This window comes from Pseudorca crassidens, chromosome 16 (assembly GCF_039906515.1).
Source record: "Pseudorca crassidens isolate mPseCra1 chromosome 16, mPseCra1.hap1, whole genome shotgun sequence".
In the NCBI taxonomy this organism is placed as follows: Eukaryota; Metazoa; Chordata; class Mammalia; order Artiodactyla; family Delphinidae; genus Pseudorca; species Pseudorca crassidens.
In genome coordinates this window covers 25,330,343-25,347,549 of record NC_090311.1, presented here as the reverse complement: position 1 = coordinate 25,347,549, position 17,207 = coordinate 25,330,343, and the positions used below count along the sequence as shown (strand labels likewise).

General features: G+C 48.8%; 1 protein-coding gene across 1 annotated transcript in view; it reads left to right on the top strand.

Moving 5' to 3' along the window:
- Positions 1 to 955: 955 nt before the first annotated feature.
- NEURL1 (neuralized E3 ubiquitin protein ligase 1) overlaps positions 956 to 17,207 on the top strand; it is an 80,861-nt gene continuing 64,609 nt past the window's right edge. Inside the window, exon 1 of the mRNA XM_067709496.1 lies at positions 956 to 1,769. Coding sequence (XP_067565597.1) covers positions 1,685 to 1,769 — 85 coding nt within the window. The 5' untranslated portion in view covers positions 956 to 1,684. The remainder of the gene's footprint in view (positions 1,770 to 17,207) is intronic.

Sequence of the window (17,207 nt, the reverse complement as noted above, 5' to 3'; positions counted from 1 at the left end):
ACTGTGCCTGAATATTGAGGAGCTGTCATATGGAGACTTGAGGAAAGAACCTTCCAGAAGAGGATGGACGAGATGCCTGATGCCAGCCCACGTCCTCGCTGGATTCTGGATCAGAGTTGCTGTAGCCAGTCAGGGAGCTAGAGGTGATCTAGAGGAACAGGAAGGCAGATTCTCTGTCCTGGGGGGAACCTGTCTCACCTTCTAGCCCTGATAAGACAGGCAGAAGGAGAGGCCCCCATGTCTAGGTAGGAGGAGAATGACTCCCTTTCCCTTCCTGCAGGTCCTTGGTAGCAGTGCTGAGCTCCAGGATGGATGAGTCATGTGAACAGGTGACATGCTGAAGTCCCCTTCCTCCAGGAAGCCTTCTTTGACTGCTGCAGGCCACAGAGGCCCCCACCTCTGAGAGCTGACAGAGCCACTTGGTTCAGATTTGGTGGTTCTCTGACGGTTTGTCCCTGAGATTTGTTCCCGCACCTTGGCCCTCCATCCCATCTCCTAGGTCCAGTCTGTGTTCATCTAAAGGCCCCCCAACGCTATGTGTCCAGTAACTGAACAGCCTGGTGTTCTTGTTCTGAGCCTTTGTCCCAGCGCCCGTTGGATCTGACTGAGAGCAAAGGGTCAAGCGCTGGGATTCCTCATCTCACTTCATTTATTCAGTCATCCATCCACTCTATAAAAATTCTTTTTTCTGGAGTTTTACTATGTGCCGGGCGCTGAACCCGGTGCTAGAGAAATTGGAACTTAGGGCTACCTCGCCCCGGGCCTGGCATCCAGGGAACTCACCGTTCTTGCTGTACAGTTTCTCTTGTTTTCAGGACCAAGTTCCACTGTTGGTGAGAGGAATAAACCCAACCCCTGGAGCCTCAATCTCTGCCGGATATTTGACCCCAACTCGGGCCCAGGGACCGCCCCCCCCGCCCCCCTCGGGCCGCGGAGGACTAGTGGCAGCCGGGAACGCGGCGCACCGGGGGCCACATCTGGCTGAGCGGGCGCGCGCGTGTCACTAAGACGCTCATTCACCGGCGCAGCTGTCACCATAACAACCGGAGCGAGGGAATCCTGGCGACTGCTGGGGGCGGGGGCGGCGGTTGCGCGAGGGACCCCGCGGGGGCTGGGGCGTGGCGGCCCTGGGAGACCCACCACCGCGGCAGCGCCCAGCACACCCCGCGCTCCTCGGAGCCCCGCTCCATGCCGAGCCGCCGGCGGGAGGGCGCCACTCACGTTGCAGCCTCGGCCGTCCCCGCGGGCGGGGACCCAGCCGGCGCCGAGCCGCCGAGACTCCGGGCAGGCCGAGCCGCTGAGCGCCCGCTCCGGGAGCCCTGACTCTATGGCCCCGGGGGAGCGCGCCGGAGCCACCGCGCCGCCCGCTACCAGCCAGAACCGGAGCGCCAGCGGGAGGAAGAGGGGAGCCCCGGGCGCCGCCAGCCCCGGCCCAGGGGCGCGCCCGCCGCGGAAAATGGCAGGCAGGTAGAGGGCCCCCGCGGCGGGCAGGCCCCGCCGAGGACCGAGGAGCCCGGAGACTGGGAGGAGAAGAGCGGCCTGCCCGCCCCCTGCCGCAGCCCCACCAGGGCCCTCCCCCGGCGGCGCGCGCGCCGGCGCGCGCACACACTTGCACACCGTACCTCCTCTGCTGCTCAGCCTCGCCTGCCCCCCGCGAGCACCGAACCCCCTGGGGCCGGATGCCATGGGTAACAACTTCTCCAGTATCCCCTCTCTGCCCCGAGGAAACCCGAGCCGGGCGCCACGGGGCCACCCCCAAAACATCAAAGGTAAGGCTCCGCCGGGGCCGGGCGCAGCTGGAGGACTGGGGCGCAGGCGGAGGGGCAGGGAGAGGTGGAGAGGTGTGGCTGGCGAGGCCGGGCAGGTGCCACCTGTTGTGCGTATTTGGGGATGGGAGGTGCACCTCGGCCATGGAGGTGCGCTGGAGGTGGGGGGCTGCTAGTGATGACGGTGAAAATCAGGGAGGCTGGTGTTGCGTGGGGTCTACGCAGTTCTCCCAGCCAGCACCAGAAACGTCACTGGAGTCCCCTCAGGCCATGATGCTAGGCGAGCGTGCAGGGGTGAGGAAGGGCATTTGCCAGGTGGGTAGGGGAGTGTGGCAGGATGCTCGGGCTGGCCAGCTGTGCTTCCCAAGGGAAGCACCATTGTCTCCTTTTTCATCTGCTCATGGCTGGAGAGGTGATGCTGGAAGCACTAGTTGCATTTCCGATTGGAGGGTCTTAAAAATCCAGGACAGATTAACAACAGCCTGGAAGACTGGGCCAGAGCCGGTGGCCTCTGGAGTCCTCTGCAGCTACTGACTTTTTGTATCCACTGAATCAGGTTGTTTTCTGGTTCCCCAAAGGTTAGATGTCCAGTTGAAACTCTGGAAAGGAGGGCCTGGGAGCCTTGAGACAGAGTAACATTTACCGAGAAGGTCTTTGCCCTCCAAGTCCCTCGACCCACCCAGCACCCTCAGGGAGGCCCCAAGCCGTGTTCTTGGCTTTAACTCTTCAGTGCTGTCTCTGACCTTTGGAAGACACACCTGGATCCTCCCAGGCCCTCAGAGCCCACAGATTCCCTTCGGGAAGCTCCTTTTCTTTCACCCTCAAAACCAGCCAACACTGGCTGGGCATTCTTATGGCTAAGAGTCAGGAAGGGAAGCCCTTGGGCTTTCACAAAGAACAACCCACTTCTTGAGACCCACCCCCACTGACCCCCAGCTTATGAGAAGGATACTAGTAATGCCCTTTGACAAAGCGTTGAAGTTTACAAAGAACTTTCACAAATACCTTTTCAAGTGGGCAAGGAAACTGCTCTGGGGAGTCCTCAGAGCTAATCATGCCCATGTTACAGTTGAGGAGAACGAATGCTTGTTTCACGTTCCCAAAGCCAGAGAGGCAGAACCAGGCTGCAGACCTGTATCTTCTGACTTGGAATTCTGTCCTCTCTTTTGCTGGACAGTTAACCATCAGGAGTCGGGGAGAGGAGGAGAGGTGGGACCGCCGTCCTGCATTCTAACTCCAACCCTTTCAGAACTTCAGCTCTCACTTGGCTCAGGAAAATCAACGGGTTTGTTGTGTCTTTCTGGAAATTAATGTGGCGGTACCTGTCAAGACCTTTTAAAATATAATCTTCATTGACCTTGTGATTCCACCTGAAGAACTGATCCTAAGAAAATGGAAATGCAGGCAAACACTTATGTGCTAGGCCTAGGATGTTCATGGTAGTGTTGTTTATACTAGGAAAACAACCTAAATGCACTGAAATCGTGGTGGATCCTCTTGGTGGAGTATTATGCAATCTTTAAAATAGTATTATTGAAGAATATTTGATCACTTGGGGAAGTGCTCACAGCAGCATAATGACAGTTGTAAAAAGCAGCATACAAAGTTGTGTAGACTGTAACAGCCCAATTTTGTTAAAATGTTATGAAGGCAAAAAAAAAAAAAAAAATCAAACAGCCCTTGAAAGAAAGTTTCTCAAAGGTTAACAATTGTTTCCTCTGGGTAATGAGATCACATAAGATTTTTTCTTTTCTTTTTTATATTCTGCTCTTTTCTAAAATTTCTACAATAAACAAGTATTATTTTTTATAATCAGCTGTAAGTATTAGATGTATGAAGACTGTTTCTGAGCATTGAAAACAGATTTATAATGATGGAGGAACCCGTGGTTGTCATCCAGTTCAATGTCCTCCCTTACAAGGGAGAAGAATGAGGGAAGGGGAGAGTGAATTGACCAGTTACTCAGTGGGTCAGTTAAGAGAAGGTGGCAAAGCCAGACTAAGTCCTTCAAGGGCAGGGGTTAGCTGGGGACCGGTGAGTTGACTTGGTGCTTGAATGCTCACCAACTGCCCCAAGAAGGCTGTGCTCCATCCATGACCCTAGGGAAGCCCAGCAAAGGCCTCCATAATTGCACCCCTTTTAACCTAAATTGGGATTGTGGGGATGTGAGGTCTCTGTGGCTGGGGTCTTTGGCAAGGGATGGTGAGCAGGAGAGGGTCTGAGGCCCTCCCATGTCCCTGCTCCCACCCTAGCCTCCTCCTCTGCCTGAATCCCCACCTATCTGGCCTGGGAAGGCCCCTTTTTGCTGCCTCCCTGGTTTACAGAGATCAGTTCTTATTCAGTGGGAGTAAATGGTGGAGAAATTCTCCCTGCCAGCAGTCTCCCTCCCACTGCCCATCTCCCTTCAGGCTCAGCTTACCAGAATCCACTCTCCTCTGTCCCTAACCACAAACCTAGGTGGCCGGGAGAATTTTGGTTCTGCTCCTTCCAAGCCTGAGATGAAGGATCAGAGCATGCCGTGAAGGCTGCCCATGGGTTCCTTCATCCAGGGTCCCCTTATCCTGCTTCTCAGCCTGACTTTTCCCCATCCTAACAGAGCCATCAATTTTATTCTGTGATTGTTTTAATGTTCACTCCAAGTTCCTTTCTAACTGTATCAGCATTGACCTAGGAGTCTTCTCTGATACATCAGTGGTCATCCAGAATTCCATCCCCATTTTATTGGTATGACCTTGATACTGGCTGTGATTCCAAGACTGTTCACCCTGAGTTCTGCTGGGACAGCTTTCAGCTCCGATTCTTATCAGTGTGCATCCAGAAATTTGCTGGTGGGAGGCAGGGAACTCTCGATTTTTTTTCTCCTTCCATAATTGCAATCTATTGATTTCTCACCATTTTAATTAAAACAACTGGAAAGGACCTGGCATAACAGGGACCCTGAGACTCACTAGAGATCTAAGATTGGTCTGGCTGTCAGGCTGACGTGAAATGAGGCTCGTCCATCACCTGTCAGGTGGTAGACTTTGGTCTTCTTCCTGAAGACACACTGACCTCACTCCACTGCTGGTGATTCCCACTGGGGTCTGAACAGTGTTGGTCTAGGAGTGTCCACGGGAGAGGTCCAAGGTATAGCTCTGGGATTAGGACCAACAGACAGTTATGAGGAGCTGCCATGTGCCTGGGTCAGAGGTGAGGGCTCATGACATCTCTGTAGATTCACAGACTGAAGATGTACTTGATAAGGTAGGACTGAGGGAAGGAATGGAATCAAATGCTGGGTTGGATTGTTGAAATCCCAGATATGTGTGGGCAGAGGTCAGAAATGGGGGGTCAGGGAAGAATTTGAGCTGGACATGGAAGGAACTGTAGAAGTTGGATCGATGGCAAGGGGTGCAGCGAGAGTCCTAGGGTGTGGAGAGGAGGGTAGGGCAAGGGACGTGCAGCGAAGGCTTGGAGGTGGGATGAGTGAGTGTGTGTATATATTCTCAGTGATGGGAACGGGGTGACTGGGGCAGGGGATTCATGTGTCATGGAGACAAATACAGATAATGAAGATCTTCCTCCTTCCCCATCTCTTTCTGAGTGCCTGCCTGCTTGGTGCTAAGTGTTGGGGGAAAGGTAACTAGGAAAGCCTATGCGGAGGACGACTCAGTCCCAGTGGTCACCCATAGATGGGGGTTGGATAGGCCACCTCCTATCACTGTTTTTTTTTTTATTGTGGTAAAATTCACAGTTTTAACGTTTTAAAGTGTACAATTAACTGGCATTTAGTACAGTCACAATGTTGTGCAACCACCGCCTCTGTCTAGTTCCGGAACATTTTCATCACCCCAAAAGGGAAGCCTGTACCCATGAAGCAGTCACTCCTTATTACTCCCTCCCCTGAATCCCTGGCAACCACTAATCTACTTTCTGCCTCTAGGCTTTTGCCTATACTGGACATTTCATATAGATGGAATCACACTATATTTGTTCTTTTGAGTCTGATTTCTTTCACTTAGCGTAATGTTTTCAAGGCTTATCCGTGCTGTAATATGTATCTTCTTTCCCTTCTGTGGCTGAATAATGTTCCATTATACAGCTATGCCACGTTTTGCTGATCCACTTGCCAGTTGATGGATATATATATTTTTTGCGGTACGCGGGCCTCTCACTTTTGTGGCCTCTCCCGTTGAGGAGCACAGGCTCCGGACGCGCAGGCTCAGCAGCCATGGCTCGCGGGCCCAGCCGCTCTGTGGCATGTGGGATCTTCCCGGACCGGGGCACGAACCCGTGTCCCCCGCGTCGGCAGGCGGACTCCCAACCACTGCGCCACCAGGGCAGCCCTTGATGGATATTTTTGATGGCTATTTGGATTGTTCCACCTTTTGGTTATTGGGACTTTTGTGCTGTGAAGATCTGTGTATACGTTTTTGTTTGAACACCTGTTTTCTGTTCTTTGGGGTATATACCAAGGAGTGAACCTCCATCTTTTCAAAGCTGGTGCTTTTGAATTGGACATTTCACAAAGCCGCTGGTTGTGACAGATGTAGGGAGGTTGTCTCCGTCCAGCTTTGGTTGGGTGTGACACCAGCCAGACACCTGTTGTCTTCAGTCTCTTTTCCATGGTGGCTGAGGCTCCCGGCAGGCAGAGGGAGGAGCTTCTAAGGTTGGCCAAGGAGCTTTGCTTCTTTGAGGTGGACCGGTGTGAGCTACAGGAACTTTCTGCAGACCCTGAATCTCCTCACTGCTCCCTGAGGCCAGGGGTGGGGGATGCATTCTCCTAGGACAAGGCCCTAGCCATTTTCCAACCTTCACAACCTTGCTGCTACTTTCCTGATCTGGGTCCTCCTCCCAGATCTAGCTGGCCTCTTTGCCTCCCATTCCTCCTTTGATGCCAGAGGGATCCTCCTAGAGTATGCCTTTCATCTCGCCTGTCCCCTATCAACAGTCTTCAATGTCATGACCCAGCCTGCCATAATCGGAGATTCAAGGCCTCCATTCTTTGGCCAACCCACAGATATTCCCACAGCCCTTGTCTGGGCTCCTCCCGTAGTTGTCATGACACTTGCAGGTTAGGTGAGCTCATCCATCTCTCTGCTCCCAGCAATGCAGCGGACAGACCTGGCACGGTGAAGGGGTGGGGGCTGGTGGCCTCCTCTGCCCCCCCAAGACTTCAGAGAAGCTGGGCTGAGACAGCCCCCATGTTGAACCCAGAGCACCTGTCCTGCACACCCTGTTGGGTTTTCATTCAGTCTGACCTTTGAACCCTATATTGTTAATCATAAAAAATAAGATTTATAAGAGCCACCATGTGTTGGGTGGTTACTGTGTGCCAAGTACTTCCGTGTAGATTATTTCTATTAATATCCTACTGACAACCTGCTGAGGGGGAGGTATCATTGTCACCATTTTATATATGGGGAAAGAAAGGCTCAGAGAGGTTAAGTGACTAATCCCAGACCACACAGTTAGTAACTGATGGAGCTGGGATTCAAACCCAGGTCTGTCTGACTTTAGAGTTCACTCTTGTGACCACTATATATCTTGCCCTTATAGAATTCACTCTAGGTGGGCTCTGTCTTCCATTGTAGGAAAGGAACTGGGGAGCAATCTCCTGGCCTCTGGACAGGGCCCCAAAGGAGGGAAAGGGAGTACCATGGGGTTCTTCATGCTCCTTCCCAACCCCTGCCCCTTCCACCTCCTCTGTAGGGCTTTGAGCCATGTAGACCCTTCAGCCAGTCATCAGACACTTTCAAGGGAACTTTCTGTTCCTTCGGGCCAGTGTTTCTCACAGTGAGGTTTTTCTACTGCCTGCACCAGCATTAGCGTCAGCTTGAAAGCACATCTAAAAGGCAGGTTCCCAGCCCCCAGGCCAGACCTACTGTCTCAGAATACCTTGGGGATGGGGCTCCCCAACCTGCATGTGTAACAAGAGCCCCAGCTCATTCTGATATGCCTCAGAGTCTGAGAATTATCCAGGCTGTGGGGCCTCAGAACAGAACCACTCTGGCACTCTTGGAGTTGGTGAGATCAGGCGTCTCAGAGGAGGGGAGCCTGAGGCTGGATGGAGATTTGGAATGGACCTTTTCAAGGGCATCTTGGTGAGGGCGTGGCAGCAAAGGCGCGGAGGCAGGAAAATGCAAGGTGTTGACAGAGACAGTGAGCCGTCCCTCCCACCTGGGATGTGAGACCCCCCAGTGGGGAGATGAACGGATCAATCTTTGAACATAGACTGATGCCAGATCTTGCAGGGCCTTGGATTCCAGGATGAGTTTAGATCGATCCTGTGGGCAGTGGGAGCTATGGGTGGCTTTTGAGCAGAGGAGTGTAGTGATTTCCTTTAAACAGCAGCATCAGCAGAGGAGGGGGGAGGAGGGAATGAAGCATCCTGAGCTGCTGGGAGGTTAATGGAGCTACAGGGCTTCTGTCCTAGGCCAAGCTGAAAGGGCTGGGTGGGACAGCCAAGTTGACGACCTCATCTAGGCTTTCCCGTGGGTGAATCTGGAAGCATTTCTGACCAATGACTATGGTCAGCAGGGCTATTGCACATCAGGAAAAAAAAAAAAAAAGGATTTTTAAGAAGTACAAGTCCTGATGCTGGGCACTATGCTAGGTTCATTCACATAGATTAATTCATTTAGTCTCTCAATAAATGTGAAGTAGGTATTATTATTCCCATTTTATAGGTGCAAAAACTGAGACTTATGTATATTAAGAATGCTGTCCAGAAACAATAAACTAGGAAATGGCAGAGCTGAGATTTCTATCTAGGACACCAAAGCCCATGAGGGAGAAAATTGGCCTCGGGGGGAATTTCTGCATACTGGGGCTTTCTTTTCCCTGACCCTCTGAGATGGCATGTGCCCACTTCCAAGATGTGCACATTGAGGCCCAGGCATTGGCTCTAAATCACAGAGTGCAAGATGGTGACAGCATGGGCAAGGGCAGTAACAAAAGGAGGAAAAGGCAGGAGGAAGGAGGACAGGAGTGGGACACTGCCCAGGGGATGCCAGGGATGCCTCCATCTGGATATGCCAGCTGCCTGGGCCTATTTCCTGTTGGTTTGTGACTCTCTCACTCCTGGTCCTGCACACCCAGGGGCTGGAAGCTGAGGGGCTGCTTCTCCCTGATCTGGTTGCTTTGGCAACCCTGGGCAGGATGCGAGTGGTCTCCTTGGTAACGCCTGGGAAAACTGCCTGCAGGGCTGGAGGGAAGTGGACTGGCCAGCGGTCAGGCTGGGTGGCACAGGCGGAGCCAGGCCAGACCGGGCCACTGAGACTGCAGGCCTGTGGTGAAGGTCAGGCTTATGGAATAGCCCAGGCAGCCTGTTGGCCATTCCCCAGCAAGCCAGAGTCCAGAGGCCCTGGGGGCCTGGGGGCCTGCCTGGTGAGACCAGAGGCACTAATGGGCCAGCCCAGGAAGTGGGAGGAGATGGGGGTGAGGGTGGGAAGGGGGGAGGATATAGCTTCTGGATGACAGATCCAGCTACAGGGTTTATTAAAAGATGTTTATCAGAGGTCATTACCCAGATCCTGCTGCTTTGGGAAATGAGCAGGTGCTGATGCCTGTGGAGCGCGGGGCAAAGAGAAAAGCAGGGCTAGAAGAAGAGGAAGAGTCACAGGCAGGCAGGTGGAGTCTTTGGCTTTCTCTCTGCTCTCGCTGCAGCTCTGGAGTAGGCTGGGCTCTGCGCTGGGCTCCAGAACTGAAGTTCTCCCAGGGTGAGAGTTGGGGTTCCAGGGATGCTCTGGTGCGGAGGCTCGTTCTGTTGTTTAACAAACATGCTAAGCATCAATGATGAGCCAGCCGTTCTCCTAGGCGTGAGGATACGGTGGAACACAAAAGGATGAGGGCTCGCTGCCATGGGGCTTTCCCTCCATGGAGCTGAGAGCAAAAATGGCAAATGAACAAATGAATCCGAGTATGATAATAATTACTAACATATTATATGCTAGATAGAGACTGTGCTAAGCTCTTTTCACCTATTATCTCATTTAACCTTTAAAACAACCATGTGAAGTAAGTGTGATTATTAGCCCCATTTATAAACTGAGGCTTAGCGAGGTTAAGTAACTTGCCCAAGGTCACGTGGCTGGTATGAGTCAGAGCTGGGATTCTAGCCAAGATCTCTCTGACTTTGGCGCTACCACTAAAAAAACCCAAAAAACCCAAAAAAACCCCTTTTCATTTAGAACAGTTTTAGATTTACAGAATTATTGCAAAATAGCAGAGAGTTTCCACATAGCCCATGCCCAGTTTCCTCCATTATTAACATCTTACGTGTGTGTATGGAACGTTTGTGACATTAACGTACCACTACTGATACGTGGTTATTAACTAATGTCTGTACTTTACTCCGATTTCCTCAGTTTTCCTTCATGTTCTTTTTCTGTACTAGGATCCCATCCGGGATACCACAGTATATTTTTAGCTACCACATTTTATATGTATATAGTTGTGTTTTCTTATGCTCCTCTTGGTTGTGACAATTTCTCACACGTTCCTTGGTTTTGATGACCTTGACAGTTTTGAGGAGTGTTGGTTAGGTATTTTGTAGACTGTCCTTTCACTGGGATTTTTCTGCTATTTTCACGATTAGACTGTGGTTATAGGTTTTGGAGAGAAAGACCATAGAGGGGAAGTGCTGTTTTAGTTGCATCATATCAACGGTGTGTGTTCTCAGCATGATTTATCACGGTGAATGCTGACCTTGATCACAGGCTGAGGTAGTGCTTGTCAGGTTTCTCCACTGTAAAGTTAAAGGTGCACTTTTCTCCCCATCTTGCGCTCTTTGAAAGGAAGTCCTATGTGCAGCCCACACTAAGGGGCAGAGAGCTATGCTCTACCTCCTTGAGGCGGGGGCACTACTTTAACTGTTCTGTCAACTCTTTCTTTAGTTCCTTACCCAAGCAGTTACATTTGAATAAGGGCTGTGAAACAGAAGACCAGGGAACTTGGGGGAACCTGACCTGGTCTTGGGGGTCTGGGAAGTGAAATGACCAGGGAAGTGACCTGAAAATGAGTAGGGCTTGGCTTCATGTTCCTGGGGGTGCTCCTGCCATGTTGGGTGTGGAACTATTCATTTAGCATCCCTGACTTTAAAAAAAAATATTTTTATTTTTTAAATTCTTTTAAAAAATTTTTATTGGAGTATAGTTGATTTACAATGTTGTGTTAGTTTCAGGAGTACAGCAAAGTGAATCAGTTATACATATACATATATTCACTCTTTTTTTTAACATCTTTATAGGAGTATAATTGCTTTACAATGGTGTGTTAGTTTCTGCCGTATAACAAAGTGAATCAGCTATACCTATACATACATCCCCATATCCCCTCCCTCTTGCACCTCCCTCCCACCCTCCCTATCCCACCCCTCTAGGTGGTCACAAAGCACCGAGCTGGTCTCCCTGTAGCATCCCTGACTATTAAATGTCACTGGCCAGCTTAAATGTCACTGTCATTAAAAAAACAAATAACTCTTCCCATATTTTTAAAAGCACCCCAGAGGGGGCAGTACCACTCCTAGTTGAGAGCACTGAGCTGGGTGTGGAGGGCGCATTGAAGGTTGTTCCTGGAAGGGGCCTGGCACCATCCCCTGTTGAGGACGGAGCTGGGTGTTGGATCACCGCTGCTGCTGACTCAGGGGCTGAGTCCCGGCTGTGTCATCCCAGCCTTCCAGGCCACGGAACTTTCAGCAGAAAATCATTAAGTGGCCACTGCCTTGCCTCTCTGTCCATGGAGGCAAGTTTCTGGTCCCACAGGCTGTCTGTGTGTCGGGGGCGGGGCAGGAGGAGGAGAGAGGACCCTCTTGGGATGATGGGAGAGGGGAGGGAAGTATGTCTACTGGCTTTTCTGGATGGCCCCAGAGTGCCTTGCTGGCTGCTTCAGAGGTTGGGGTGGGGACAGGAAAGGGAGAACATTGCCAGGGGTAGGTGCTGTCTTATGATTAGGGTGGCGGCGCTTCCACACGCTCCTGACTTTGACCTTCACCTTTCCCCTTGGCTTGCCCCAGCCTCTCCCTGGCATCTACTGAAAGGCTGATCTTCTCCACAGAATGGGACAGTGTGTGTGTCCAGGTGGGGGTGTCCAGGTGCCCCTAAGAGTGAGGAGAGGAGGCACTTTGCCCTGATCAGAGTTGAGTGAAACGGAGAGGATGCGCCAGCTGATTCACTTCATGTGTCAGTGCCCTCTGTGCCGGGCCTGGTGCTAGGCATGGAGAATTGGGAGGTGAGTACTGGGCATCGTCTCTGCCCTTGAGGTGCTCATGGCCCATGAATCGCTCATCCAATTCAGACATCAGTCCATAGCGGCAGAAGGGTCCTGGAGCCTTTCTTCTCTGTGTTTGCTTTCCTTTCCTTTTTTTACCCTGATCTTCCCAGCAAATGCTCCCTTTGAATACATTCTCCATGAAGGGAGAGGACTGGCAGGTGGTCAGGTGTGTGCATGGGGCTGATGGAAGGGGTGGTGGCCACTGACTTCCAACATCAGACCCAAATCAGAGGTCATTTTGTCCTACCTCCTTTCTCAGCTCAGATCTGGAGTGCTCAGCCCTGGAGAGGGGAAGTGACTTGTCCAAGGTCATACAGCTGGATTGAACCAGGTGCTAATGAGGTCTCAAGGCTCTGACATTGCTGGATGATGCTCTCAGGGTTTGGCAGAAGTTAATTCCAGAGGGACACCCGAGGGGGACGAATGATCATGCCAACTGTGATGTGTGCTGTCCCGAGGGGAACTATTGAAGGGTTTTAAACAGAAGAGTGACAAGATCTTTTAGATGCCTTAGGAAGCTCTGGGGCAAGAGAGGGGCAGGGGAGGGCCAGGCAGGAGGCTGCTGCAGTCTTCCAGTGGAGGAGAGGTGTGGCTTCTACTGGGCAGGGCAGTGAGCAGCCAGGCAAGTAGATTGATTTGGGAAATCCTTTAGAAGGTCGACCTGAAGATTTGGAAGTGGAGAGGGAGATGTAGAGGAACTACTTGTACTGACATGTGTCAGAGGATTCTGACTTCTGGGGCAGTGGTCAGTGAGGCACCCGGGTGGCTTGGCTTGGAGGAGCTTGGCTACACACTGGGAGGGTGGGCCTCTTGGGAGGTCGGGGGTGAGCACGCTGATGTGTGAGTGTTCCCTTGAGAGCTGTGTCCCACCCAAGGCCTTGAGGTCTTAGAGCCAGGAGGAGAGACAGGTGAGCAGGGCAGGGCTGGCCCTGAGCTCCTGGCTCTACCCTACCCCCGGGACATCATTGATAATTAATGTCCCCTCTGCCTGTCACAGGTGGCTCCCAGGTGGGCAGAGGTGGGGCCCTGGCACCTGTGTTGTGATGTGCATGTGGCTTCTGCAGGCCTCCGAGCCAGGGCCTTCAGTCCCAACCTAGCCAAGCTTTCTCAGGTGGCTCCTTGCTCCCCGTGGGTGCCAATTCCCCCAGCGTACACACACAAACCGTAACAGGTGGCCATAAATCAGCCCAGACAGGCCAAGGCTGCTCTGGTTTTCCCACAGTTGAGATCAAAGCCCCAGACCCTCACCCTGGGGCTCAGTACTTATTAAATTATTAAACTGTCAAGGGAAGGGAAAGCAGGAAGGACTGGATGGATGGCCATAGAGTAAAAGAGAATGAGGAAAAATGGCTGAGAAATGAGGCAGCGGGTGGGAAAGGGGAAGAGAGGAGAGAAAAAAAAGCTCTTTGTCTTTGTCCTGAGTTTAGAGACTTCCCAGAGCTGTGAACCTTGCATCTGAATATCCTCCAACAATTCCCTCCTGCTTCCTCCTGTGGGATCTCATTGGGGTCCCATGACCAGGATTCATAGCCCCACTTTACAGAGGAGAAACTGAGGCCCAGATTGTCACAGGATTATGAAAGCCTGTACTTCTGAGTCCTGTTCCAGCCTCTTTCTGGGCCTCTTCATGGGCCCAGAATCAACATTACCTTAATACCCATTCTTGACCCTGGCTCTCAGGCTAGACTGGAGTGCGTGAAGAACCCCATCCTGATCCCAGGAGGACCAGCCAGGGCCTCTTCCTGCCTGGAGCCCCCTGGACTCTCCTTTAGCTTCCAGGCATGAAGGCAGAGCTTGGACCCAATAGATTGCCCATCCCTGCCTGAGGCAACAGGTTCTATCCCTGGCCCCACACTCCAGTTGTTTGCAGGAAACAGCCTCTTTTTTCCCACCATCTTTATTGTGGTATAATTGACAAATAAAATTGTAATGCACTTAAAGTGTACAACGTGATGATTAGGTGTATATATATATATATATATATATAGAAATGATTCCTGCAACCAAGTTAATTAACACACTCATCGCCTCACAGTTACTTTTTCTGTTGCTGTTGTTGAGAATGCCTAAGATCTACTCTTAACAAATTTCAAGTATACAAGTATTATGAACCATAGTCACCATGCTGTATATTATATACTCAGAACTTATTTATCTTATAACTGAAAGTTTGTATCTTTTAACCAACATTTCCCCATTTTCCCCACCCCTAGTCCTTGTCAACCACCATTCTACTCTATTTCTTTTAATTCAACCCCACCTCATTTTTTTGGATTCCACGTGTAAGTGATACTGTATGGTTATCTTTCTATGTCTTTTCTCTGGCTTATTTCACTTAGTATAAGGCCCTCCACATTCATTCAGGTTGCCCCAAATAGCAAGATATTCTTCTTTTTATGACCGAGTAATATTTCATTGTGTGTATATATATATATATACATATATACCGTATTTTCTTTATCCATTCATCCATCAACAGACACTTAGGTTGTTACTGTATCTTGGCTGTTGTGAATAATGTGGCAATGAACATGGATGTATAAATATCTCCTCAAGATAGTGATTTCATTTCCTTTGGGTATATACCCAGAAGTGGGACTGCTGGATCATATGGTAGTTCTATTTTTAATTTCTTGAGGAACCTCCATACTATTTTCCAAAATGGCTGTATCAATTTACATTCCCACCAAGAATGACAAGGGTTCCCTTTTCTCCACATTCTCATCAATATTTGTTATCTCTTGTCTTTTTGATTATAGATGTCCTAACAAGTGTTAGGTGATATCTCATTGTGGTTTTGATTTGCATTTCCCTGATGATTAGTGATGTTGAGCATCTTTTCATGTACCTGCTGGCCATTTGTATTTCTTATTTGGAAAAATGACTATTCAGGTCCTTGCCCATTTTTCAATTGAGTTATTTATTTATTTATTGCTATTGAGTTGTAAGAGTTTTTTATTTTTTTGGAAATTAGCCCCTTATCAGATATATGGCTTGCAAATATTTTCTCCCATTCCATAGGGTGCCTTTTCATTTTGTTGATTTTTTCCCTTGCTATGCAAAACCTTTTTAGTTCGATGTAGTCTCACTTGTTTATTTTTTCTTTTGTTGCTTCTGCTTTGAGTGTCAAACCCCAAAAATCATTGCTAAGATCAACGGCAAGGAGCTTTCCGCTTATGTTTTCTTTTAAGAATTTTATGGTTTCAGGTCTTACATTTAGATCTTTAATTCATTTTGAGTTGATATTTGTACATGGTGTGCGATGAGGGTCCATTTAATTATTTTGCATGTTGATATCCAGTTTTTCCAGCACCTTTTATTGAAGAGACTATCCTTTACCCATTGTATATTCTTGGCACCTTTGTTGAAAATTAGGTGACCATATATCTGTGGGTTTATTTCTGTGCTCTCTAGTCTACTCCATTGATCTATATGTCTGTTTTTTATGCTAATAGCATACTGTTTTGATTATTATAGCTTTGTAGTATAGTCTGAAATCAGGAAATGTGATGCCTCCAGCTTTGTTCTTCTTGCTCAAGATTACTTTAGCCATTCAGGGTCTTTTGTGGTTTCATACAAATTTTGAGATTTTTTTTTATATTTGTGAAAAATGCCATTGGAATTTTTATAGGGATTGCATTGAATCTGTAGATTGCTTTGGGTGGTATAGACATTTTAACAATATTAATTCTTTCAATCCATGGACATGGGATATCTTTGCATTTATTTTTATCTTCTTCAATTTCTTTCATCAATAGTTTATAGTTTTCCTTGTACAGATGTAAAGATTTGGCTAAATTTACCCCTAAGTATTTTATTCTTTTTGATGCTCTTGTAAATGAGTTTGGTTTCTTAATTTCTTTTTCGGATAGTTTGTTGTTAGTGTATAGAAACACAACTGACTTCTGTATGTTGATTTTGTATCCTGCAACTTCACTGAGCTCATTTATCAATTCTAACAGTTTTTTGATGGAGTCTATTAGAGTCTTCTGTATACAAGATTGTGTCATCTGCAAACAGAGACAATTTTGCTTTGTCCTTTCTGATTTGGATGCCTTTTAGTTCTTTTTCTTGCCTAATTGCTCTGGCTAGGACTTCCAGTACTATGTTGAATATGTTGAAGTGGCAATAGAGGGCATCCTTCTCTTGCTTCTGATCACTATTAGTATGATGTTAGCTGTGGGCTTGTTATATTTGACCTTTATTATGTTGAGGTACATTCCATCTATACCTAATTTGTGGAGAGTGTTTATCATGAAAAGATGTTGAATTTTATCAAATGCTCTTTATGCATCTGTGATTGATGATCATTTGATTTTAGCCTTTATTTTGTTAATATGTTATATCACATTTATTAATTTACATATGTTGAACCATCCTTGCATCCTAGGGATAAATCTCACTTGATCATGGTGTATGATACTTTTAATGTGTTGTTGAATTTGGTTTGCTAATATTTTTTTTTTTTTTTTTTTGTGGTAAGCGGGCCTCTCACTGTTGTGGCCTCTCCCATTGCGGAGCACAGGCTCCGGACGCGCAGGCTCAGCAGCCATGGCTCACGGGCCCAGCCGCTCCGCGGCATGTGGGATCTTCCCGGACCGGGGCACGAACCCACGTCCCCTGCATTGGCAGGCGGACTCTCAACCACTGCGCCACCAGGGAAGCCCGGTTTGCTAATATTTTGTTGAGGATTTTTGCATCTATCTTCACCAGGGATATTGACCTGTAATTTTCTTTTCTTGTAGTATCCTTGTATGGCCTTGGTAACAGGGTAATGCTGACCTTATAAAATGAACTTGGAACTGTTCCCTCCTCTTCATTTTTTGGGAGGAGTTTGAGAAGGGTTGGTATTAATTCTTTAATAAGAATTAATTCTTTAAATGTTTGGTAGAATTCACCAGTGAAGCCATCTGGTCCTGGACTTTTATTTTTAGGAGATATAAGAATACTTTACCCAGAAAAGCTGTCCTTCAGAGTTGAAGGTGAGATACAAACATTCCCAGACAAACAAAAGCTGAAGGAGTTCATAACTACTAAACCTACCTCACAAGAAATGCTAAAGGAGTTCTTTAAGCTGAAAAGAAAGGATACTAACTAGTAACATGAAAACATATGAAAGTGTAAAACTTCCTGGTAAATGTAAATATGTGGTCTAATCCAGGATACTCTAATATTGTAATGGTGGTGTGT